The sequence below is a fragment of the Rhinolophus sinicus genome, chromosome 6 (genome assembly GCF_057876585.1).
Source record: "Rhinolophus sinicus isolate RSI-liver-muscle chromosome 6, RSI-T2T, whole genome shotgun sequence".
NCBI lineage: Eukaryota > Metazoa > Chordata > Mammalia > Chiroptera > Rhinolophidae > Rhinolophus > Rhinolophus sinicus.
In genome coordinates this window covers 68,967,868-68,989,354 of record NC_142506.1, presented here as the reverse complement: position 1 = coordinate 68,989,354, position 21,487 = coordinate 68,967,868, and the positions used below count along the sequence as shown (strand labels likewise).

At 58.8% G+C, this 21,487-nt stretch overlaps 1 protein-coding gene and 1 long non-coding RNA gene across 7 annotated transcripts in view; one reads left to right on the top strand and one right to left on the bottom strand.

Moving 5' to 3' along the window:
- NAV1 (neuron navigator 1) overlaps window positions 1-21,487 on the bottom strand; it is a 182,018-nt gene that overhangs the window by 53,438 nt on the left and 107,093 nt on the right. For all 5 annotated transcript variants that reach the window (XM_019750858.3, XM_088799192.1, XM_088799193.1 and 2 more), the window contains 2 exons: window positions 16,656-16,758; window positions 12,956-13,303 (listed from right to left, as the gene is read on the bottom strand). In XM_019750858.3, coding sequence (XP_019606417.3) covers window positions 12,956-13,303; window positions 16,656-16,758 — 451 coding nt within the window. The remainder of the gene's footprint in view (window positions 1-12,955; window positions 13,304-16,655; window positions 16,759-21,487) is intronic.
- Window positions 2-10,441, top strand: LOC141567946 (uncharacterized). 2 transcript variants are annotated; one of them, XR_016021608.1, is made up of 4 exons: window positions 2-113; window positions 456-5,633; window positions 5,991-6,236; window positions 9,207-10,441. It is a non-coding gene; the product is annotated as an uncharacterized LOC141567946 (long non-coding RNA). The 2 variants fall into 2 exon arrangements; XR_016021607.1 differs by lacking the exon at window positions 9,207-10,441 and adding an exon at window positions 6,760-6,991.

Below are 21,487 nucleotides of genomic sequence, written 5' to 3'. Positions count from 1 at the left end.
GCGCCGCCCCGCGGCCCCGCCGCACTTAAAGCCACAGAGCCCCGTTTCCCCCGCGCCGACTCCGCCCCGGCCCCGCGGCGCGCGCTGAGAGCGGGTCCTTTAACGCCCGGCAGGTAGACAAAGAGCCGCCGCGGCCGCCGTCCGGGTCCCAGGAGCCGGGTTGCAGCAGGGCTGGGGGTCCCCCGACTCTCCATAGCCGGGGATGCAGCGGGGCTCACGGACCCCGACCCTCGACCCTCGGGAGTCGGTGGTGCAGCGGGGTGGGTGGGCCTCGACCCCCTCCCGAGCCGCTCCGCACTTCACCCCTGGGAGGCCAGCTGCACCCGCACAAGGGGTGTGAGCAGCGGGCAGTCCCAGGTCTCCTTGTGCGTGGGGGGTGCGTACGGGGTTGGCGAGGCCGCCGGGACCCTCCCAAAGGGGGCTTCCTCCCAGCTTCCTCCCTGCTCCCTCTGCAGGTTTTCAAAATTATTCGGAGGGCGCGCCTGAATGGAAGGTCAGCCCCGATGCGTGTTGCCAGAGGCCGGCTGAGGACCCGTCCTGCCCTCTGAGAGGGCACACGAGGCGACCTCCGGAAGTGCTGATGACCTCAAGGGGCGCGGCCCAACACTTCAGCTCTGGGCAAGGGACTGGGTGACAGGTGTGCGTGTGACAAAGGAGTGCACCCCATGCCTGGGTCTGTGCCTCCATCCGGGGGCCATTCAGCTGATGACTGGGGAAGGGTCCCACCACGCGAAGATTTTAGGGGAGAATAAGAAAAAAAAAGTGGGATCCAGGAGCAGGGCTCCCCATGGAGGTCCTCTCCCCTCAGAGGAAGGGGAGCCCCCCTCACCCCCTGCTCCTGGGAGGGGCTGAGGGTGTAAGCTGGGTCCAGTCTAAGTGACAGCAGGGCAAAATGGGACGCCTACGTGTTAGAAATGGACAGGTTATACCCACAATTTCTTTAAACAACAGCACTGACATTTTTTAAATATCAGTGTCTCTGATCAGTGTCTCTGGCCCGTCTGCCTTGGGGAGGGGTCTGTTTCCCAGGGTGCACATCAGGGCCAAGTTTTGTCCCTAAGTTTTGAGTTCAAAGGGGAGTAATCCCTCAGCCCCGCCCCCAGCATGGGGCACAAACGGATGTTACCCCTTTATCCTGAGTGATCTGGGTGGTGACACGTGGAAAGACCACCGGTCCCAAGCAGACCAGCTCTGAGGGGGTCAGAGCGGGGCAGGTGGTTCCCTGCAGCACTCTGCCGTCTCACTTCAGGATGGTGCCCTCCCTGGACCAAGCCCATCCTGGTGAAGTCCCAGGCATCAACCTAACAGAGGGCAGAGTGCAGAGGGCAGAGGGCAGAGGGCAGTCGTTCCTGTGGGGGAGTTCTGCCTGCACAGCTGAGCTGGGGCTGGCCGGGGTCATCTGGGGAACAGCTTACAGTGACAGCACATACGGGATTCTCTTCAGCCAGCACGGAATCCTGAGTAAAACAACTTTGTCTGGGCCCCTGCAGCAGGGCATGTTTTTCTCAGGATCTAGCTGTTCTATGCACAGGGTTTCCTCTTAGGTGGATTTCCAGGCAGAGCCCGGAGGGAGCGAGATGGGGCCTGACAGCAATAAGGAACAGGGGCTTAGAGGGACTGCACTGTCCCTGGACATTCCTTCACGGTCCTGCAGGGCCCAAGAAGCCCCATCCCTTTTGCTCACACCTGGCAGCCCCCCCTCCCTGAGCATTTCACCCCCATAGGGATGGGGACAAGCCAGAAAGTGTCACATTGTAAGCTGTATAAACATTGAATCACTATGTTGTACCTGAAACTGATATAATACTGTGTGTCAACAGTGATAAGAATGTTTTTGAAAAGAGAGCCTGAGTCAGACAGCAGCTGAGCCCAGGGATGGGGCTCCCAGCCTCTGAGTCCCGCTAAGAGGCTCTCTAATGCCTGAGTCCAGTAGAATCAGAGGCTGCCGTCCACATGGTCCTCCTTCCTTCTACACAAGGAAAGTGGGTTGCAAGGCAGTGTCTACCTTCCTCTCCCCACCTTCCCATTGGTGGAGGCTGGAGGGGCTCTTACAGGGGAAGGAGCAGGGTCCTGAGGCTTTGCTACTGAAATAAGGTGCATGCAAATTAGAGCCCCGCCTTACCCCCCACCCCCACCCCGCAGCCCTCAGCCACAGGCCCAGGCGCTTGGGTACCTGAAGAGCAGGGCTGGGGATAAGCTAGGTAGAAGCACTGTCCAAGCACAGCCCATGGCCTTGCCCATCGCTGGGGATTGGCAGAGTGGGGGGGTATGGTGCCTGGTTGCCTTGACTATAGTGGGGGGCACTTCGGGGGTGACTCTGAGCTCTTCTTTCTGGGTCCCAGGCTGTGTGGCTGTAGTCTGGGGCAGAGGGAGTGGGGGCAGCTGCTGAGAGGGAGCTGGATGGCAGGCACTTCTCCAGAGAAAACCCACCACAGAGGGGGAGGAAAAGGCCTGTCCATCTCAGACAAGCCTCTCTGCCCCTCTGTGCTTCTCTTCAAAGAGCCCTTGGGAACATGACCTCATTGTCCCCTGTTCTAAGGTCATCAGAATGGCTCTTTACAAGGGGGAAACTGAGGCACAGAAAGGCCAGGAAATGTCCAAAGCAGAGGGCAGAGCCCAGACTAATATGCATGAGGTTTGTCGGCCAGGTTCCCGCAAGGGGTGATTCTGTCCTGAGTCCCCCTTGCTCCAGATCAATTTCCATTTCCAGCCAGGACATCCCAAGGCAGTTTGTTGGGGGCTCTGGTTGTCTACCGATAACCAACTCAAAGGGGTTGGTTAGTGAGGCAAGAAAAAGAGAGACTTGCCAGGAAGCTCCACGAGGCCTGGGGTCCAGTATTCCCTACCTGGGGCCCGACCAGACACCAGATTTCTTGGTGAGACCCTGAGAAGCCAGGGCCCCAGGCTGGCCTCCAGCGTATTCACGGATCTGCTCTCACTGCCTCTATCCCATCAATTACAGGGGATTTACTCCCTGAGACTAGGCCAGTCAGAGAAGCTCCCTCAGGCCTGTGGGGGAAAGCTGGGTCTGGAGACCCCGCCATGTCCTGGCTGTCCTGGCTCCTGGCCGGACTGAGCGGGAGGCATCTTGGCAGAATCAGAACAGAGCCATATAGACAGAGGGATGATGTGAAGGAAGGAGAAAGGATTCACCAGAAGGGAGTGGCACTTGGTTCTGTGACCACACTGCTCTCCACAGGGAATGACCGGGCCACATCCCTAATCCTAGCTTTTAAAACCCAGCCCGGGCCCCCCAGGGACCCCCCTGAATCCTGGGGAATCCTCTTGTGTGACCTTGACAGAAGTATCTGTCACACCATCCCCAGCCTCTGGGTAGCACTGTCACATCCGTGACTGTATTTCCAAACAGCCCAGAATCTAAGGGAGGCAGCTGTAGTACCTGTAAGGCAGCTTCGAGCATCAAAGCCCAGAGCAGTTGAGATGGTTTGGCCACGGGCGTGGAAGCCATGACGACACTCATCCCAGGCTAGAGGCCATTCTCTACTGCATTTCTTGACCTCTCAGGGATGCTGAGTTTTCAAGAGCTCCTTGGGTGGGACCCTGGCAAGCTTCTTTCCACTCCTGACCTAGCAAGGCTGCACCTTTCCTCACCAAATTCGGGCCCTTCCTGGAAGACCTGCCAGGGAGCCTGGAACATACCCCCTTCATGGAGTCAGAGAAGCCAGAAGGTCAGAGCTGAAAACATCCTCAGAGATCAACTGGTTTGACAACCTGCCAACCTCGCTTTCACAGAGGAGGGAGTGAGGGCTCAGAGAGGGCCAGTGATTTGCTCCAGGTCCTCACTCGGAACCCAGGTTCCATCCCTATTCTTTCCACTGGTCAGCGCCCCCAAGTCTCACCAGCTCCCCCCTGGGCCCAGCCTGGGGCTCCGCCCCGCTGAGGGGAGGCGGGACCACCTGGAGCTGGGGCAGAGCAGATGCACCGCGCAGGAACCCCTGAGCTGGAGGAAGCAGCCGGCTCTCAGCTGCGCTCTGCTCTGTACATATTACACAACAGGGGGCGTGGCGGGTAGCTTTCCTCAGCCCCACAGCTGGGAGAGGCAGCAAACAGGACGGGCCTCCTGATTACAGACGGGGCCACTGTTTCAGTCATCCTAGCTCAGCATTTGTGTGGGTCTGAGAACATGGGCAGAGGGGACGATGGGGACAGACGGGAGAGAAGCTCCTGTCCCATACGGGCTGATGGACCCTCAGCCAGCCTCGCTGGAGTGTGTGCGTGTGACAGTGTGTACACACGTGTGAGTCAGTGTGTGTGTGAGTGTGGGTGGGGGCCTTATTACCATCTTTCCTTTCACACAATGACAGTTTAGCAGTAAGAGGCTAAGTTACTTATCCGAGGTCACACAGGTAGTGATGGGCAGACTGAGAATTACACCCAGGTCAGATGGGCTCCAGAATGTTCCACTGACTTTGCCGACCTGGCCCCCAAGGACAGGAAACTAAACACAGGGACTAGTGGAGGCGTGAGTCCGAGTAGCTGCCGCCTCCAGCCCTCAGGGCACCTGCTCAGAGCTGGGCGGGCAGGACCTCTTAGCTGGAGTCTTGCTCCAGGAGCACCTTGCTCTGGATCAATCCGAAAAACGGGGGTCATCTGAGGAAGTTTGCTCCACGTGGGCACAGACAGCTGGCCATCCTCCAGGCCCCTCTGCAGAGGCTCACTGTGACTCAGAAGGGGCGGTGACAGCCGCATGATAAGCAGTGTCCCTCCTCGTCCACTGACACTTGGCAGAATGTCAGCGGTCCTGAGAACCCCACTGCCCGAGTCTGGCCACATGGCTGTGTCATGGCTGAACTGACCCGTCATCAGACCCACAGGGGCTGAGACAGAAGCCAGACCTCGAAGTACAGGAAGGCGAGACTGAGAAAGGTGACAATGAGGACAGGCTGGGAAAGGAGCTGGACGAGGGTGAGCTGTCAGGAAGAGAGGGTGGCACTGAGGCCAGAGCCCGATTTGTCTCCCAGGCTGCAGATGCCCCACAAGAAAGAAGGGACGGGGCCCAAGTCCCCTTTCAGTACGAGCACATGGGCTGGTGGGGACACGCCCGCCCCACTCCCATTGCTCCTCTCCCTGGAGGAGTCCCTCCGCCTGTCACTCAGCCTGTCTGGAGGCCACACAGCCCTGCCCATGGCCTGCCCACCAGGGGCCTGCGACCTCTGCCCTGTGCCAGGGGTTCTGCTGCGCACACAGCATCTTTGTATCCAGCTGCCCCTCCCACGGGACTTGGGGGCTCTCACAGTGTCTGTCTGTGCCCCGCGCCCTCCTCACCCTGGATCTGACCACGCACAGGCCCCCACCCACACCAGCCTCTCCCGCCCATGTCCCCGTGACCCCCGACCCATGCCATGCCGGTGCTAATCCCACCAACGCCCCCACGTCCAGGCCCCACAGCTGCTTAGGGGCCTCCTGCAAAGCTCCATGGCAAGTCCCTGCCTGGGCTGCTGCTGCCCTTCCCTCGGCTGCAACGAAGGGTCTTTGGCCGCCAGCCTGAGACGTCTGGTGCCTGGAGGCCAGAGGGAGAGGCCGCCTGGAGCGTGCGCAGAGCCAGGCTGTGGGCATCAGAGGCCTGGCTTCTGTTCCAGGGCTGTACCTGTGAGCTATGCGATCCTGGCCAGGTAAGTCAGGGCTGCAATTTCCTCATTTGTAAATTGGGGGAAGAACGCCTAATTCACAGTATTGTTACGATTAACTAAGATAATGCCTTGTTAGTGTTTTGTAAGCCACACACACCACGCCATTATTAGAGAACCATAAAAGCACAAGTTACTACAGTACAAATTATAGACACAAGCGCCAGGACAACCCAGCTGGACAGAAATCATGTTGCACCGTGATTAATCAGGGAAGGCTTCCGGAGGAAGCGGATTTAGCAAAGACAAGTCCAGTGGGCATCACCAGGCAGGCGGGAAAGCTCTTCTACAGCTGGCCTTTAGCACCTTCACAGCTTTGGCTTTCTCGGTGCCATCCCACAGGAGGGAGGTAACATTGACTGAGCCCCTGCTGCACACCGATGTCTGGACACAACATAGGACGACGTCCGCACAACAAGCCTGGACTCACCACTATCACCACCAGAATGGGTGCGGTCCACCCAAAGCCTCGGAGCTGGGCTCTCCAACAGGCCTGCCGCACTTCCAAACGCATGCTCTTTCTGGAAGCAGATCGCTCGGCATTTCCAGGCACCACGTGGGCCCCGCCGGCTGCTCCCAGAACATAAGGTGTGTGGGAGAACGGAGGAGGCTGGTGATTGAAGAAGAGAGACAAATGGGCAGCGGGCAGGTGGGCGGGGCTGGTGGGGAAATGTCAACCCATCTTAACAGCCTCCCCATGCCCGTCTCGATCCTGATTGTCAACCAAATTGCATGTCATCTAACTAGGTGAGAACCCAGTCGCTCAATTGTAGGTTACTGGGACAGGGACACACCATAGGAGGGGCTACACACAGCCTGCATCAGTTGCCATGGCAACTAGCATCCACCCAGCTGCCCCTCTGGAATACCTGGCTTACTCCCACCTGCCACCAACCCTGTTGAATTTGAACAGACGCTGAGATGCAGGTTAACCCCACACAGACGGAGGGGTGCTACCACTACTGTTTCAAGAGCTGGGGGCTCTCTGAAGCCACTCCCTCCCTCCCATAAGATCCGGGAAACTGACTCCAAACCCTCCTTCCCTTCCTTCCTTCCCACCTTCCCCCTTTGTAATCGATGCCTTTGTGTCCCACCCATGTCCCCTCTGCAGCCTGTGACTATCACCCTGTGTGCAGCAGGCTGCACAAGCCAGGACACGGTGGCAGTCGGAAGAGAAATACCCACATGTCCTTATTGCTGGGTTCCACGTACTGCCCCAGCCGACCTGGCCATCGCCCACCCATGGACACACCTGCTCTGGTGTCCTTTCTCTTGCCTGACTCAGCTCCTCGCTCCCCATGTGCTGTCTGCAGTCACCTCCCAAATAAACCACTTCACTCAGATCTCTCTCTCCAGGTCACTTCTCAGGGACCCCAGCCCAAGACACTCTCCACGCACAATGACAAACATGTTTGAGTGAGGGACAGACAGCCCAGTAGCCAGGTGATGGGAAAGGGGCCACGTTCACCTGTGGGACCCTGCACACCCACATGCTCCAGGTCCCCAGGCCGCAGGTGGGCACCGTGTGCCACTGAGGGCATCGCACAGACAGGTGTGGTCAGGACAGGGCCGTCTTGCTGGGAAAACCACTTAGTGTGTCCTCCTGCCAACAAGGACCAGAAACATCATTTTCAAGCATGAAGGTCCACACGCACGTTTCCAAATACTGTGTCATCAAGGAGAGTGTGCAGGGGACAGCTGAGGGCTGTCAGCCTGCTAACATCTGTTATCAGATGGCTGACAAGCGACAGCTAGCATTTGCTGCACACGTTTCACAGGGAACACAAGGAACGTAAACACTAACTGATTTCATCCTCACGTCACTCTTATACTGGGCACCGCCGCCCTCCTCACTGCCAGCGGAGGAAACCACGGCAGAGGCTGACTCACGTAGCTGGTGAGAAGAACGAGGGTTTGAGCCCAGGCAGTCTGGCTGCGAGCCTTCACCTGTCACTGCTCCTGCCATAGCCCCACGACGTCCTGCTCCCATTTAGAGGTGACACGACCCAAGGGCAGAAACTGTTTCCTTCCTGAGCTCGGTCCTCCCCAGGGAGCCCCACTCTGCCCTCTGCCCCAATCCTGTGTTCCCTGGGCCAAAGCCAGGCCTGGTCCAGCTGCCCACTGGCTGGGACACCCAAAAAACTGCCAGGACACAGAAGACAAAGGCAGAAGGACTCTTCTCTCGGCCCGTTCCAATTCAGAAGGGTTCTCTGCTCCTTGTACAAACCTACAAACCCAGCGCCCAGGTGAAAACTCCCGTGGCCAAAGGTGGTTGGGCATCGTGGGGCCAGACGTCAGCAAACTGGACAGCAGTGACCGTGTCTCCTTCTGGGCAGGGGGCAGGGGCAGAGGCCCAGGCTGCTCAGCAAGGCTGGACAGTGTCTCTTTAAGGCTTCGGTTCACTGCCTCCGGGAGCACAGGGCCAGCCTGGGGGAGGGCAGGGGCCTCCAGTTGATTTTATTTGACATTTTTCAATGTCAGGGCACTTCAGAGCCAAGGAGGAAACAAATCCCATCTGCTCCTGAGCCCCCAGGCACAGTTCAAGACAGGGTGGGGTGGGGGGGGCGAGGAGGGAGCAGAAAACGGGGTTTGTCCGCCACACACAGAGCAGGGAACCACCTGAGGAGACACGGGGCTTGGCAGCCAGGGGCCAAGAGCCGCGCAGTCCCCAGTACACACCCAGAGCCTTTCCACATGGGGTCTGCTGGCTCTGTCTAGGGTTCTGTGGCCCTCGCCAGCAAGGTCGCTGGACAGCAGTCCTGTGCGGTGTCAGTGGTGCCCCCTGGAGGGAGGGCAGCAGTACTGCCGTGGGGGGCCCTGGAATTCCTGTCCCTTCCCCCGCAAAACTCTGACACAGCCCCCCAGCTTGCCATTTACACAATTAGAGTGGGGGTAAGGGGGTGGACGGAGGGAGAGCCGTCTGAGCTTCTCCTCTGGCACGCGTGGCCCTGTACCCGGTGCCTTCACCTCTGCAGGGTCTGTCTTCTACTCCCTCCCGCTCCCACCTGGGTGCTGGGATGGGGAAGACAGATGGCTGTGGACCTTATCTTCTTATTAGATTAAATTCCAGACCTTTCTATTTTTAGAGAAACGAATTCCTTTCCTCTTTTCAAGACGTAAGAATGTCCCGGGCTGTCATGTAGGACAGGCAGCAGCCAACTCGAAGCTGCCCAGTGTCACAATGTGGACGTCACCCTGGCAGGACCAGTGTCAGGCGGTGACCCGTCCAGCTGCCAAATTTAAGAGGACGATTGACAACTTGAGAGCTTCCAGAGGAGCTGGCCCGGACAAGCACGAGAAACTGGGTCATGTAGGAGAATTCTGAAATAAGCTGGGGACTTGTGTGTGTGTGTGTGTGTGTGCGTGGAAGGGGGGAGGCGGTCCAGAGAAGAGAATATATCACGGAGAACATGTAAAAATATTTGAATGAAGAGTTACACTTATTCTATGTCCCCCACTCCCCGTGACCAAATTTAAATCAATAGGCAGAAATTACAGTGAAGCAGGTTTCAGGTGCTATTTAGAAACTTTCTTACAATTTTATTCTATTTGCAACAGAATGAGGTCCCTGTAACAGCGCCTGTGCAAGTCCAGGCTGAAAGACCGGCTGTCCGGAGGCTGCAGAGAAGGTGCTCGTATTTCCTGGGAAGGTGGGCTGGTGACTGAGAAGCTTTGGAACAACTGGCTTCCTGGGGCAGACAGGACCTACATGCTGGATCTGGGATGCGACTTGGACCCTATGTTTTTAAAAAGCCCCATCCGCTCTGAAAACATAGGGGAAAGCTCATGTAATTGGACTTGGCAATGATTTCTTGGATATGACACAGGCAACAGAAAAAGTGGTAGGTAAACTGGACTTGGTGAAAATGAAAAACTGTGCATCAAAGGAGTGTCAGCAGAATGAAAAGGGAACCTACAGATGGGGGAAAACATGTGCAAATCATGTATCTGCTAGAGGTTCCGAGCCAGACACATGAAGAACTCCTGCAACTCGACAACCAAAACCGCACCTGATTAAAAGAACGGGCGAAGCGTTGAACAGACATTTCTCGAAAGAAGGCCAATACGAATGGCCAATAGACACATGAAAAGAAGCTTCGCGTCACTAGTCTTTAGGGAAACAAAGTCAACACCACGGTGAGACACCATCTCACACCCACCCACGAGCCTGGCTATTTAAAAAAAAGAAAGAAAAGACGTATTTTGAGCGTACTTCTTTTAAGAAACTGGACACATCATGCCCTGGGGATGTAAAATGGTGCAGACACTGTGGAAAACAGCATGGAGGTGTCTCTAAAAATTAAAAATGGAACCACTGTATGATCCTGTAATTCCGCTTCTAGGTACAGACCCAAAGGAAGTGAAACGGAGGCCGAACAGACATTTGCACTGTGTTCACAGCAGACTCGTTCACAACAGCCATTGGCAGCTGAGCGGATAAACAGGTGTGGCCTGGTCCCTCCACACCTGGACTGTCACGCAGCCTCTGATCCCTGCTGCCACTTGGATGGACCCCGAGGACACTGTGCGCAGTGACATAGCCGGTCACAGAAGGACAGACTCTGTAGGTTCCACTTACATGAGACACTTAGACTCATCAGATTCAGAGAGACAGAAAGTCGAGTGGTGGGGGCCAGGAGCTGGGGGAGGGGACATGGGACACAGGGTGCCAGTTTGGGAAGGTGGGAACTGCGCCCTTACATGTGGCTGACGTGTTAACACACGTAACAAACGTATTTACCACAACTGCAATAATACGTGTTTTTTAACGGCATGTGGTTGTTTTGGTGGCGGCGGCAGCCACCTTCCTCGCTGTCGTTTGGGGAATTCCCCTTCTCTGAGCTGGCACACGTCGCAGCCCAGGGGAGGGCCCCACGTGGGTGGAGTGGGGAGCACTCACAGGACTGAGTGTTGGCTCGGGAAGGGCCCCCAAGTGGCGGCCCCCAGCAGGTAGCCGGGAGTCACTGTCACGGCTCACTTGGGACCTCTGGCTGATCGTGTCACCCGTGGGGAACGTGGAGCCCAGCAGTCGGCTGCTGCTCCCCTGCTGGCGCCGTGCTGGAGCTCCAGGAGGGCAGGGAGGGCAGTGGCCGTGGGCCATGGGGACGCGTGTCACTGTGGCGGGAAGGGAAGCAGTGCCGGCCTACCGTTTTATGAGCAGGAAAAAGAGGTGTCTTAGCAATGGGGCATTTCCTGAAGTAAAACACCTGAATGGAAAGCACAGGGGGATGAGAGGACCAGGAAGAGGCTGGGGGGTGGGGTGCAGGCTGCACGTCCCCCGTTACGATGGGCTGGCATCCTGGTGCCGATCCTACCGAGAAGACATGTCGTGGTATACCAGGAGAACGTGTATGGAGCAGTGACAGTCAAACCACCGGCGATCACACAGGGACCCCGCCTCTGACTTCCGGGGCCAATTTAAGGACACGTGTTTCCAGTCCTGGCAAGGACGTTAACAGTTCACGTGTGGGGAGGTCCTGCTACCTGCAGACTGACCGTAAAACCACACACGGAAGTGCTCTGCAAGCTGGCAGCGTACAGGCAGCTCAGCGATGGACAGTGCCAGGCCAGCGCGAGTCTGCGTCCCCCGAGTCTGCGTCCCGCTGCGGGCGCGGTCCTGGCCTCCCTGGGTCTGCGACCGGGCTGTGCCGAGGGGCGTGCTGCTTCCCGCCATCTCAGTGAGCCCTGCTTTGTTCACTGACCCAGGACCACGTACACGGTCCCTGAGGGGGCTCAAGGGCACCTCTCCTGCCGCGCTGCCCAGCATTCCACACCCCACCCCCCTTCCAACATCTGGGGCCTGTGTCATGGCCAGTGGGCGGGCGATGGGGTGGGAGCTATCAGAAGTCTCTCGGCCACCGCATCTGGGAGCTCCCTGCGGACCTGGGCCCCAGTCCTTCCAACATGAGGGGGCTGTGCTCCCTCTGCCCACCCACCCGCCTGGGAGCTCCAGAGCACAGGGACCTGACACTTCCGCCAGAAGGCGCTTGCCGGGCAGAGGCCGTGCAGAGCAGCTGGCCGGCTCCTTGGCTGTGCTCCGCCCGGCACGGCCTCAGCACAGCTGCAGGCTGGCGGAGCCGTGAGGTCGGCGGCCCTGGGATTTGCAGGCAGTAAACAGCCCTGCTCATGCGTCAGCTGTTTTGGTCCTGAGCAGCCCGGTGGCTGGATGGGCCTGCCGGACCCCCCTGATTCACCCCAGGGTGGGGCGCAGTGGGTGGCGCTCGCTACCTTCCATTCTCTCCAAGTTTGAGATTTTTCCTGGGGAGAGGTCATCCCTGCTGGGGGGCTGCTGCTATCTGTGTGGTCCCCGGAGGGCCCCAGCAAACCGAGAAGGAAGAGTGAAGTATGGTCAGCAGAGACGCCGCAGAGAAGCTTCCGGCACCAGTGTGGCTCTCACCTCAGGGCCAGGACCCCTCGAGCCCGCATCACTTATTTCTTCCCATCCTCTCCCCTCCCCCACACTGTCACCTGCATCCAGGCTGCTCCACAAACCCCACCCCGTCCATTGGGCAGAAAAAGGGAAGAAGACGAGGGTCCCATGGAGCAAGGTCAGGGCCGAGGGTGTAACAGGCTGAGCAGGGAGGAGGGGGAAGCAGCAGTGGCAGAAGGTTGGCAGGGAAAGAAAGCAGCGGGGAGACACTGAGGGCCCCGGGGGAAGGCGGGGACGGGGACAGGGGACAGGGGACAGGGGTCAGGGGACGGGGGACGGGGGACGGGGGACGGGGGACAGGGGACAGGGGACAGGGGTCAGGGGACAGGGGACAGGGGACAGGGGTCAGGGGTCAGGGGTCAGGGGTCAGGGGGCAGGGGGCAGGGGTCAGGGGACAGGCCCCGAAGCTGCAGAAGGAACAGGAGCTGCTCCGGACATTTCACGCCCGCTCTCGCCCACACACTTTCATTTTCTCTCCTTAGCAGCCTCTCCACACAGACAGATATGGTCTTATCACCCTCCTCTTACAAATGGAGAAGCGCACGAGGTCGTCCAAGGTCGGCGCAGAGCTAGCAGAAGCGCTGGGACCCACAGGACTTTCTGGTGCCCTTGCTGCAGCCTTTTGGGGGTCAAGGACAGAGGGGCTGACATACCACAGAATGACAGCCACAGGGACCAATGAGAAGAGACATCAGCCGCCAGACGTCGGCCCCACCCACCACACCCAAGTCCATTTCCAGAACAGAGAGGTCCCCGTCGCAGCACAGCAGACCTGAACCCTTGCTGTGGGCTCCACTCCACTTTTAAGGGATCCCGTCCCATTGGTCTCTCCATGTCCCCCCAGCCCTGTCCCCAGCCACACAGCGCTCGCCCTTACCCGGTGGTAATGTCGTCGTCCTCCGTCATGGTCTTGCCCATAAGGTCACTGTCACTCATGTAGCCGGACTTGAGGTCCGCGTCGTCGGAGTCCAGGCGGGAGACGTGGCTGAGCTTGCTGGGGCTGCGCATGGGCATGGTGTGCGAGTAGTGGGCACGCTCCCCGTGCGAGTACCAGGCGGGCGGCCCCTCTGAGCGGCAGCCCCCACCCACGGAGGGCGCGTCGCCGGCCTGCAGCCTGGGGCTGGCCTGGCCGTAGCGCCAGGACAGAGGGGAGGAGCGGTTGGAGAGGCTGGACACGCTGCGAGGGTTGGCGTCATCACTGTCATAGCAGCTCATCTCCAGGGAGCTGGGTGGGAGCAGAGGGCGTTGGCTTATTCTCGGCACAGTTGTCCTGGGACTGCCCCCCAGACTGCACCCCAGCACCGCTTTCCCCACCTGCCCAAGGCCACCTCCTCCAGACGCCCCCCAGACTGCACCCCAGCACCGCCTTCCCAACCTGCCCAAGGCCACCTCCTCCAGACGCCCCCCAGACTGCACCCCAGCACCGCCTTCCCCACCTGCCCAAGGCCACCTCCTCCAGACAGCTTCCTGTTTGTGTGTTTTTCCTATTATGTATCATCTCAAGTTGCCAAAGGAAATGACTTTCAGTGCTGGGGAGGCGTCCGACACTCCGCCGAGAGCAGAGACCTTGTGATGTGACCTGGCTTTGCATCATTTCCTACAGGTATTAGCAAGTGAGCTGAGCAAAGTCATCAACCTTAAAACTCCGTTTCCTCTTCTTAAAGTGGGGACAGTAGCATTGCCGCTACTTCTTGGGGCTGTGGGGTCAGACATGTACATAGACAGTGCTCAATAAACGGGGGGGACCCAGTGAGACCTCCAGGGGGGAGTGAGAAAGACTGGTCCCCTGGGAATAGCAGGCACTCATTTGTTCACCTCTTTTCTGTAAGTGAGACGAGGGCTAGTTGATTCCTGAACCAGAGACCGCCAAGTCTGGCGTGGCGCACAGAGGGTGCAGAAAAGCTCTGGGAACCGAGGTGGTGGCATGTTCCCACTAAGACTGGTCCCAGCCACAGGCCCAGAGCGGGTGGAGAAGAACGTCACCAGGGAACAGACCCAGTTTAACTGGATAGAGAGAGCAGGGGAGATGGGTGCTGGGGTAAAGGCAGGATGGCCAGGGTCCCAAGCCTCGGGCCCGGCCTGGCCAGGCCCAGGAAGCACGCCCAGGTTAGCACCAGCCAGGCTGAGCCTAGGGAGCAGGACGAGAGCTCCGGGAGAGCTGGTGTTGGTAGCCCGTCTACACCCAGTAAGATGGGTGTAGAGTGTGGGTTGTGCTGGGTGTCGGGTCCTGTGACTCGGCCCCTGCCTACCTCTTGTCTAGCTCTGGCAGTGAGGCCTCTTCCGCTGCACTGCCCACTTTTATCCCCCAAACCATCTCCAGATGCCCTGAGTTGGTGGAGGGCCGGCGGGGAGAGAGACTAGCTCAGCACTCTAGTTCCCAACGCCCAGCCCCCACTCGGGGGAGCACACTCTGGGGTGGGGAGGGCAGTGGTCCAGCAGAGGGGGAGGGAGAGTTCCACTTCCCCTCCCGCCCAGCCCCCTGACCCAGAGCTCTCCCTGCCTGGGACCGAGCCAGGGGAAATAGAGGAAGCAGGACAGGGACAAAGGTTTCTGGAAGGAATTGAATCTAGAGTCAGCTGGAGAGTTTGCAGGGTAAGGGGACCTGGCTGCAGGCCCCTCAGACATGCTCTGGGGGCCGGTGTCCAGCACTGAGCCTACTGGACGCAGACCTGCCCTCAGCAGCCTGTGTGACTCAGTGTCATGAGCTGTGGCCGCCCCTTCCCTACCGGGGGACTATGTATGTGTCCCATCCACTCCAGGGCTGAGGGGGCGGTTGGAGGATGGAAAGTACTTAGGACGTCAGCCGTAAGGATTTGGGAGTCGCTGGTTTGGCTGTCAGCGTGTGGAATAGGGACAATACAAGCCTAGACGGAGGGCGGGGGTGGCCCTGGGCCCACAGTGAACAGCAAAGCAGTGTCAGGGCTCTTGGTTCCTGTCCTGCAAACGGAGACGGAGACGGAGGCCTGGGGCGCTCCCCGCAAACCAGTCAGCGGTATACAAAAGGCTTTTGGCCACCCTCTCCCCCCTCAAATAGTGCCTGCTGGGGGTCAAGCTGTCCTGCTTAACCTGGGGGGCTGGGGCTGGCTCTCACAGTCTGTGACCCCAGGAGGCGGGAGTGCAGCCTCTGCCCCTCCCTGCGGGTGAGTCACTGGGGGTGTGACCCTCTCAGCAACCAAGCACTTTCTGCTTCCTTGGCATGGGGCTGGCGTGCGAGGTTTCACCACAGGGTCCCTGAGACGATGAGCCCAGCCGGACCCCTGCCCTACTCGGGTTCCCGCTCAGGGCTGAGGGCGCAGGCAGACGTAAGGGGCCTGAGTCCCAGGGCCTGGAGCTGCCATCCCCTGTCCTCTCACATCGCATCCCTTTCCGTAGCCAGGGCCTGCGGCCTGAGCAGGTCACTCCAGGGAGTAGGGGCTTTGGCTTCTCATTAAAAACCGTTTGGACGTGTGGGAGCAAAGGGCTGCATGTCCGAGAGGGACGGGGCTGCGGGGCGGAGTGCTGCAGGTGGAGAAGGGCGGTCGGCAGCGGGAGCAGGACTACAGCCGTGGCTGAAGGCCACCAAAGCCCGAGGTCCGCTCCACTTCAGAACCATGGCAATCCCACAGTGGGCGGCACGGCTGAGAGGTAATGAGTTCCCTGTCATGGGGGTATGTAAATGTAATCTACACACCACTTGGCCACACACCTGGGCTAAGGAAAGCCCTTTTCCCACTGCGCCTCTGTCCCCACTCTGCTCTCACTTCCAACCCCAGGAGATGGGGAGGAACTGACTTCCAGCCCGATGCAGAGGCTGCCTGCCCTCTCTGAGCTTCCCCCCTCCTCACCCCCATGATTTCCCAATCCTGGCTGCTGCTCCCTCTCTCTACCTCCCAAGGGTAGCCCAGCCCTCTGTCCCCCTTGGAGCTGACAGCATGAGCTCATCTGGGCAGCCCAAGGAGCGAGTCGGGGAAATTCTGAGTCACGAGCGCTGTGGCCAGAACGCCCTGCAGGGAGAGGTGCTCAGGAGGGCGATGCCCGTACAGCTGGAGGCTGCAAGGTCCCCCGGGGTGGCTGGAGGGGCCACCTGGCATGGAGTCTGGGGGACTCTAGGCCCCGCTGAGCTCTCAGGGTGAAAAGGCAAGAGCTTAGAGTCTAACTGCAAAGGGTGAAAAGACCCTGGGTGCTGGGAGGGCGCCATCCTAGAATCCTCGGATGCGGGACACTCAGGACATGAAGAGGGAAACACTGAGTGACCCCCTGTGACAAATGAGGGGAGGACGCTTGAGGAGGGTCAGAAAGCCTCCAAGAGCACGCTGAGTCTTAGGCTGCTTCCTGCTTCCCATCCCCCACTCCAGGGATCTCCAAACTCATTTGCTGAAGGGAATCTGATGCTCAAGCAGACAGCAGACAGAGCCGCTTCTCCTGCGAGATGGCGGAGTCTCCGCTCCGCGCAGGGGTGGCCCCGCAGGGCTCTGCAGTGCAGAGGGCTGCAGGGCTGAGCTCTGTGCTCAGGCGGCGTCTGGAGAGGCCCTAGGGCCCTGCCTCCAGCATGGGAGATGGACGAGGGTGGTGGAGGGTGGGACCCCCCTGCAGCTTACCTGTGAGTCACCTGGGACCCTCGTAGGCTGGACATGGTCTCTTCCAGGTTCTGTCGCAGGTCCAGGACATTCTGCACTGTCCTTTTCCTCTGGGACTCTGGGTCTGGAGGGAAAGAGGAAGCGCTGGGTGAGTGAGCGAGGGGGACCCGGTCTGGGAGTCCGGGGCAGGGGCGTGGAGCCTGACCCTCTCCCCAGGGCCGTCCTGGGCACACTGGTCAGACTCGCAGACCCCCTGAGGCCCAACACCTGCTCTTGGCTGTTCTGCAGTCTCCACCTTGGAAGGGGGCTGCAGGCCTGGGGCTGGCTGGGTCTGTGCACGCCCCTCAGCTCCCCAGGGACCGCCGCTGCTCCAGCTGCATTGGGGCAGCCTGGGCCGGGTTTCCCCTGGGTGAGGTCAGCTGAACCTCACCTCCAGTGGCATGCTGGTCAAAGGTTCAGACACGCTCTTAGAGGCGGGGACGCCTGATGTGTGGTGTATCCCGTACCTGGGGTACAAATACTTCTGCCACGGCTGCTTTCAAGCTACGAGCAAGATGACCACAGGCTTAGGAAGAGGGGCTGACTGGGGACCCTGGGGAGCTCGTGGGACTCTGCTGGGCACACTGCACCCCTGGGGTCCGGGCACACGCGGGGAACGTCGGAGCTGCTCCATGCGGTCTGGGGGAGCTAGCCAGACAGAGCCCCTAAAATGAGGCGGCTGGTGGGGAGGGGAGGAGATGCACCGCTGCTTTCTGGAGCAGGCACTGAGCTCTGGGCAGTGCAGACCCAGCAAGGGGCCGCTCCTGAGGGAGGGGGAGGGGAGGGTGGGCGTGGCCCCGGCCTCAGAACCCTAAGGAGATCGGGGTCACTTCATCCAACCCTGGTTTCCAGGTGGGATATATGCCCAACAGATGAGCATCTATGACAGCGAACCGAAATTCACCCATCTCCTTTCCAGGGTGGAAATAACACCCGGAAGGCCGAGGGGTACCTGGGCATGAAGCAGTGAAGAACATTCTCCTCCCTTCCTCCACTCCATCCGGTGCCTTTATCAGACAGACATACACTCTGGGCCAGAGGACACTAAAGTGCACAAGACCCGGCCCTGCCCACGCTTATCTTCGACTCTGGGACCCATGGTCGCTAAATGGGGTGGAATTCCAGTGCCTCCTTGACACCACCTATGGGAGAGAGTCGGGACCCACAGAAAGATGGTGGGAGCAAGCCCAAGCGCCCTGGCCCTGCAGGCTGCTGTTCCTTGCCCCATCCCAGACCCTCTGCAAACCTCTTAGAAAACCGAACTGCCCACTCAGTCTCCCCCTTCCCCGATCCACAGACTCAGCAGGAGAGTGAGGTGCCTTAGCTGCCAAAGGGAACATTTCTGAAACCTTTCAAGAGGCATTTCCCCCAAGACTAAGCCCAGGCCGGCTGGCAGGCACTGCTCTGCCTTGTCGGCCAAGGGGAGGCTGGGCAGGGCGGGCGGGGAGCCAGGCGGCAACCTTCTAGGCACCTTTTCTGAGAATGAGCTACACACCCAGCTCTCTCCTTTCCCCTCCCTGCGGAGCCTGTAGGAGGCTGGGGTGGGGGTGGTGGCATCTCTTGTGGTGAGGACCATGTATCCAGGCCTCCATGCTGGTAGCTAGAAGGGACAAACGGCAGGCCTCCGTGCCAGGGGTCTGATCTCTGTCCCCTGCCTGACGTCACTTCTGTGGCTGCCATGCCTATTTATCCTGGCAAGTGTCACCTTGTCAGCTGCTCCACAGCTTTCACTGATGGCTTGGCACAGAACACAGACAGGATCAGAAAGTTTACGTATATATTTTTAAAGCTTGGTTCTAAAGTGCCTATGTGGGGACCAAGAGCATGGTGCCAAGATGTGGGACTCTGGGCCACGGCCATGCTTTCTATGGGTTTGGCAGAGACAAGGGAAAAACCTGGACAGAGGAGACAGACAGCTCCAGGGGTGCACCGTCCCAAAGAGGAGGGTGACCAGGAGTCGCCTAGAGACTGAGCGTGCCATCCCTTTGCATATATCATCGAGTCAAATCCTGACGATGTTTATGGGAGATCTGTGCTCTTATCCCCATTTTACAGATGAGAAAACTAAGACTCAGAGAAGAAGTAAATTGCCAAGGCCACACGCCCAGCATGTAGCACCGGTCACAGTCGAGGTCAGGAAGTCACCCCTGTTCCCTCTGATTCATCACAGGTTGTCTGTGCGCCACCAGCATAAGCACAGTGACAGCACACAGTAGGTGCTCAGCGAACATGTCAAGAATGGATGGATGCTAGCACAATGAAAAAAAAAACCACAGAAAAAAGAATGGATGGATAAGTGTCCCGTTGGAAAGATGTCTTTTTTTTTAAGGGAAAAATAGTTAACTCCCACGGTGGCCAGCCTCGGGAGGGTCACTGTGTTTCCTGATGCTCCAGGCCGGGATGTGGGGGGTTGTGGGAACCGGGATCTTAACACTGTAGTAGTGACAGGAAAAGAGACGCCGACCCACCTCTCACTGCACCGAGCACTGTGCCCTCTTCTCTTCCCCAGGTGGTTTCCCTCAGAGACCCCCACCCTTGTTCCCCGCCTGCCCCACAGGCTCACAGACTTGCCAAAAGCCAGAGCCACAGAATCCTTACAAGGGACCCAGTGCCAGCTGGTCACTGAGAGATGGGAGGCTGAGATACAGGGGGGGTGACTGGCTGGAGGGCACAGAGATGTTAATGGGAGAACATCTGGCACCAGGTAGCGGCCTCCCCCAGGTGCAGGGTTGGGGCATGCAGAGGAGGAGGGATGACAGAGCCTGATTCGCTGGGGAGTGACCAGGCCCTGTTCTCTCCCACCTGCTCGGTCCTGGGAGGCTCCACCTGCAGCTCCCTCTGTGCCCCAGCAGTGCCCCCTGGTGGTCATCATGGGCATGACACCCTGCTTCTCCAAGGCTCTGCTCAGGGTGGGTCTGGGGGGGGGGGGGGGCTCCTGCCAAGTCTGGCTGTGCCCAACATCTATGGGTGATAATCGCCCAGGACGCGGGGACTGACATGCACACAGAGGGAAGTCCTGGAGCTCAAAGGGCTGCAGACACTTCACCTACGTTGGGAGCAATTGGACGTTTATATCCATGACCCTGAGTAAATCTACATTTTTAGCTTCAAATTAAGTGGCATTTGCAAGGAATTCACTCCACCCCTTACCCTTACCCACTGCTGGTCTTCACTCTATCCCACTGACCCCAACCCAAATCCAGGCTTCACACCTTTCTCACCGTCTCCCAGGAATCAGAGATGGTGTGGAGGTAGCTGAGAAACACAGCACTTTGTAATACGACCTAAAAGCTCGTGTGTGTGTGTGTGTGTGTGTGTGTGTGTGTGTGTGTGTGTGTGTGTGTACGCGCTTCTCGGCAGCAGACAGCAGGAGCCTCTCCCACCCCAGCCGTCATTACGGTGACCCAGTCGCCATGACAACAGTGCTGTACGGAGCGCACTGGGCATGGGCGGGGTGGTGGTGTTCCTTCCCACATGCTGCTGCCCCTCAGACAAGCCCACAGACCACATGGTGTGACGTGAACCTGGGCTCAGGATGGGCAGGCCAGCCAACCTGACACACGGGTGTGCACACAGACACAGGATGCCCAGAGCTGAGTGTCCCCCACATGAGGGCACCGTGTCTAGGTACTTCCATAGCCCCACAGCCACTCTTTCTTCCACTACAATGCAGCGCCTCAAAATACACCCCCCCCCCACAGCCAGTAGCTGTGAGAATGTTCCCAGCAGCATCACACACATGCAGTTCTGCAGACACACATGGAGAGACATGTGGACACGCCTGCCGCTGTGGGTGCAGAAGACTACAGCAGCGCTGAGCGTGGCTTCATCTAGAGAAGGACACCCCGGGTGCACGGGACGTGGTGCAAACACAATCCTTCTGTGTGCTCTGAAGGCAGAACGGGGACACTTCCCTAGCAGGGCAAGGCTGCCAACTTGCTGAGTGAGCCAGAGGCTGGGGCAGGGCCTGACGCTGCTGCGGCAGCAAGAACAGTTCTTCGCATCAGATCCTGGCGCTGCCCTTCCCACAGTGCTTGACCTTGAACAAGAAGTGGGGAGAGTGCTGGTACCCACCTGAAAGGGTCACTGTGAGGATTAAAGAGCTAATTCACATCAAGGGCTTAGCATGGTGCCTGCACATAGTAGGTGCTCCACTAATGTCAGCTCTTATCTGTCAGTGGCTCAAAGGGCAGGGGTGGGAGCAGGGTCTCCCTGGCTCTCTCATTGCAGGTGAGTGGTGCCACCCCTCCGGGCACAGCTCAGGTAGCCCCTACATTCTCCTCCAGGACTGTGCTCTGACTGGGGGGGGGGCCCTCATACTTGGAGGCAGCGGTGGATGAGGCAGGGACAAACCTTGTCCCTGAGTTATCTGCACTATAGCGATGTCACATTTTCAAGCCTGACCCCTTGCAGCCAGTCTCAGCTGTGGGAATGCTGGGCCTCAGTGGTCTTCTCTGTCCATCAGCCTAAAACCTGACAAGGTGGTGAACGGGCACCTCCACCGGAGGGAGTAACCCCAAAAGATTAGGGAACTTGGGGAAGGGGGAGGGTCTGGAAAGGACACATCACCCAACACGCCAATTTCCCCAAGTTCTCTACAACCTTAATTATCAGCTGGCAAGGAAGCCAACTTCACCAACTGCCTATTGAGCTCAGTTCCCTCCACCCACATTTCAGAACCCACATCAGCAGGTCACCCCGGGCAGAGGCCGTAGAGGACTGGCTGTGCTGACAGCGAGACGGGCTTTTACTGTCAGTGGCCGGGCTTGGGTGGAGGGGGGGCTAGAGGAGGAACAGGGGTCGGGGGATGGACC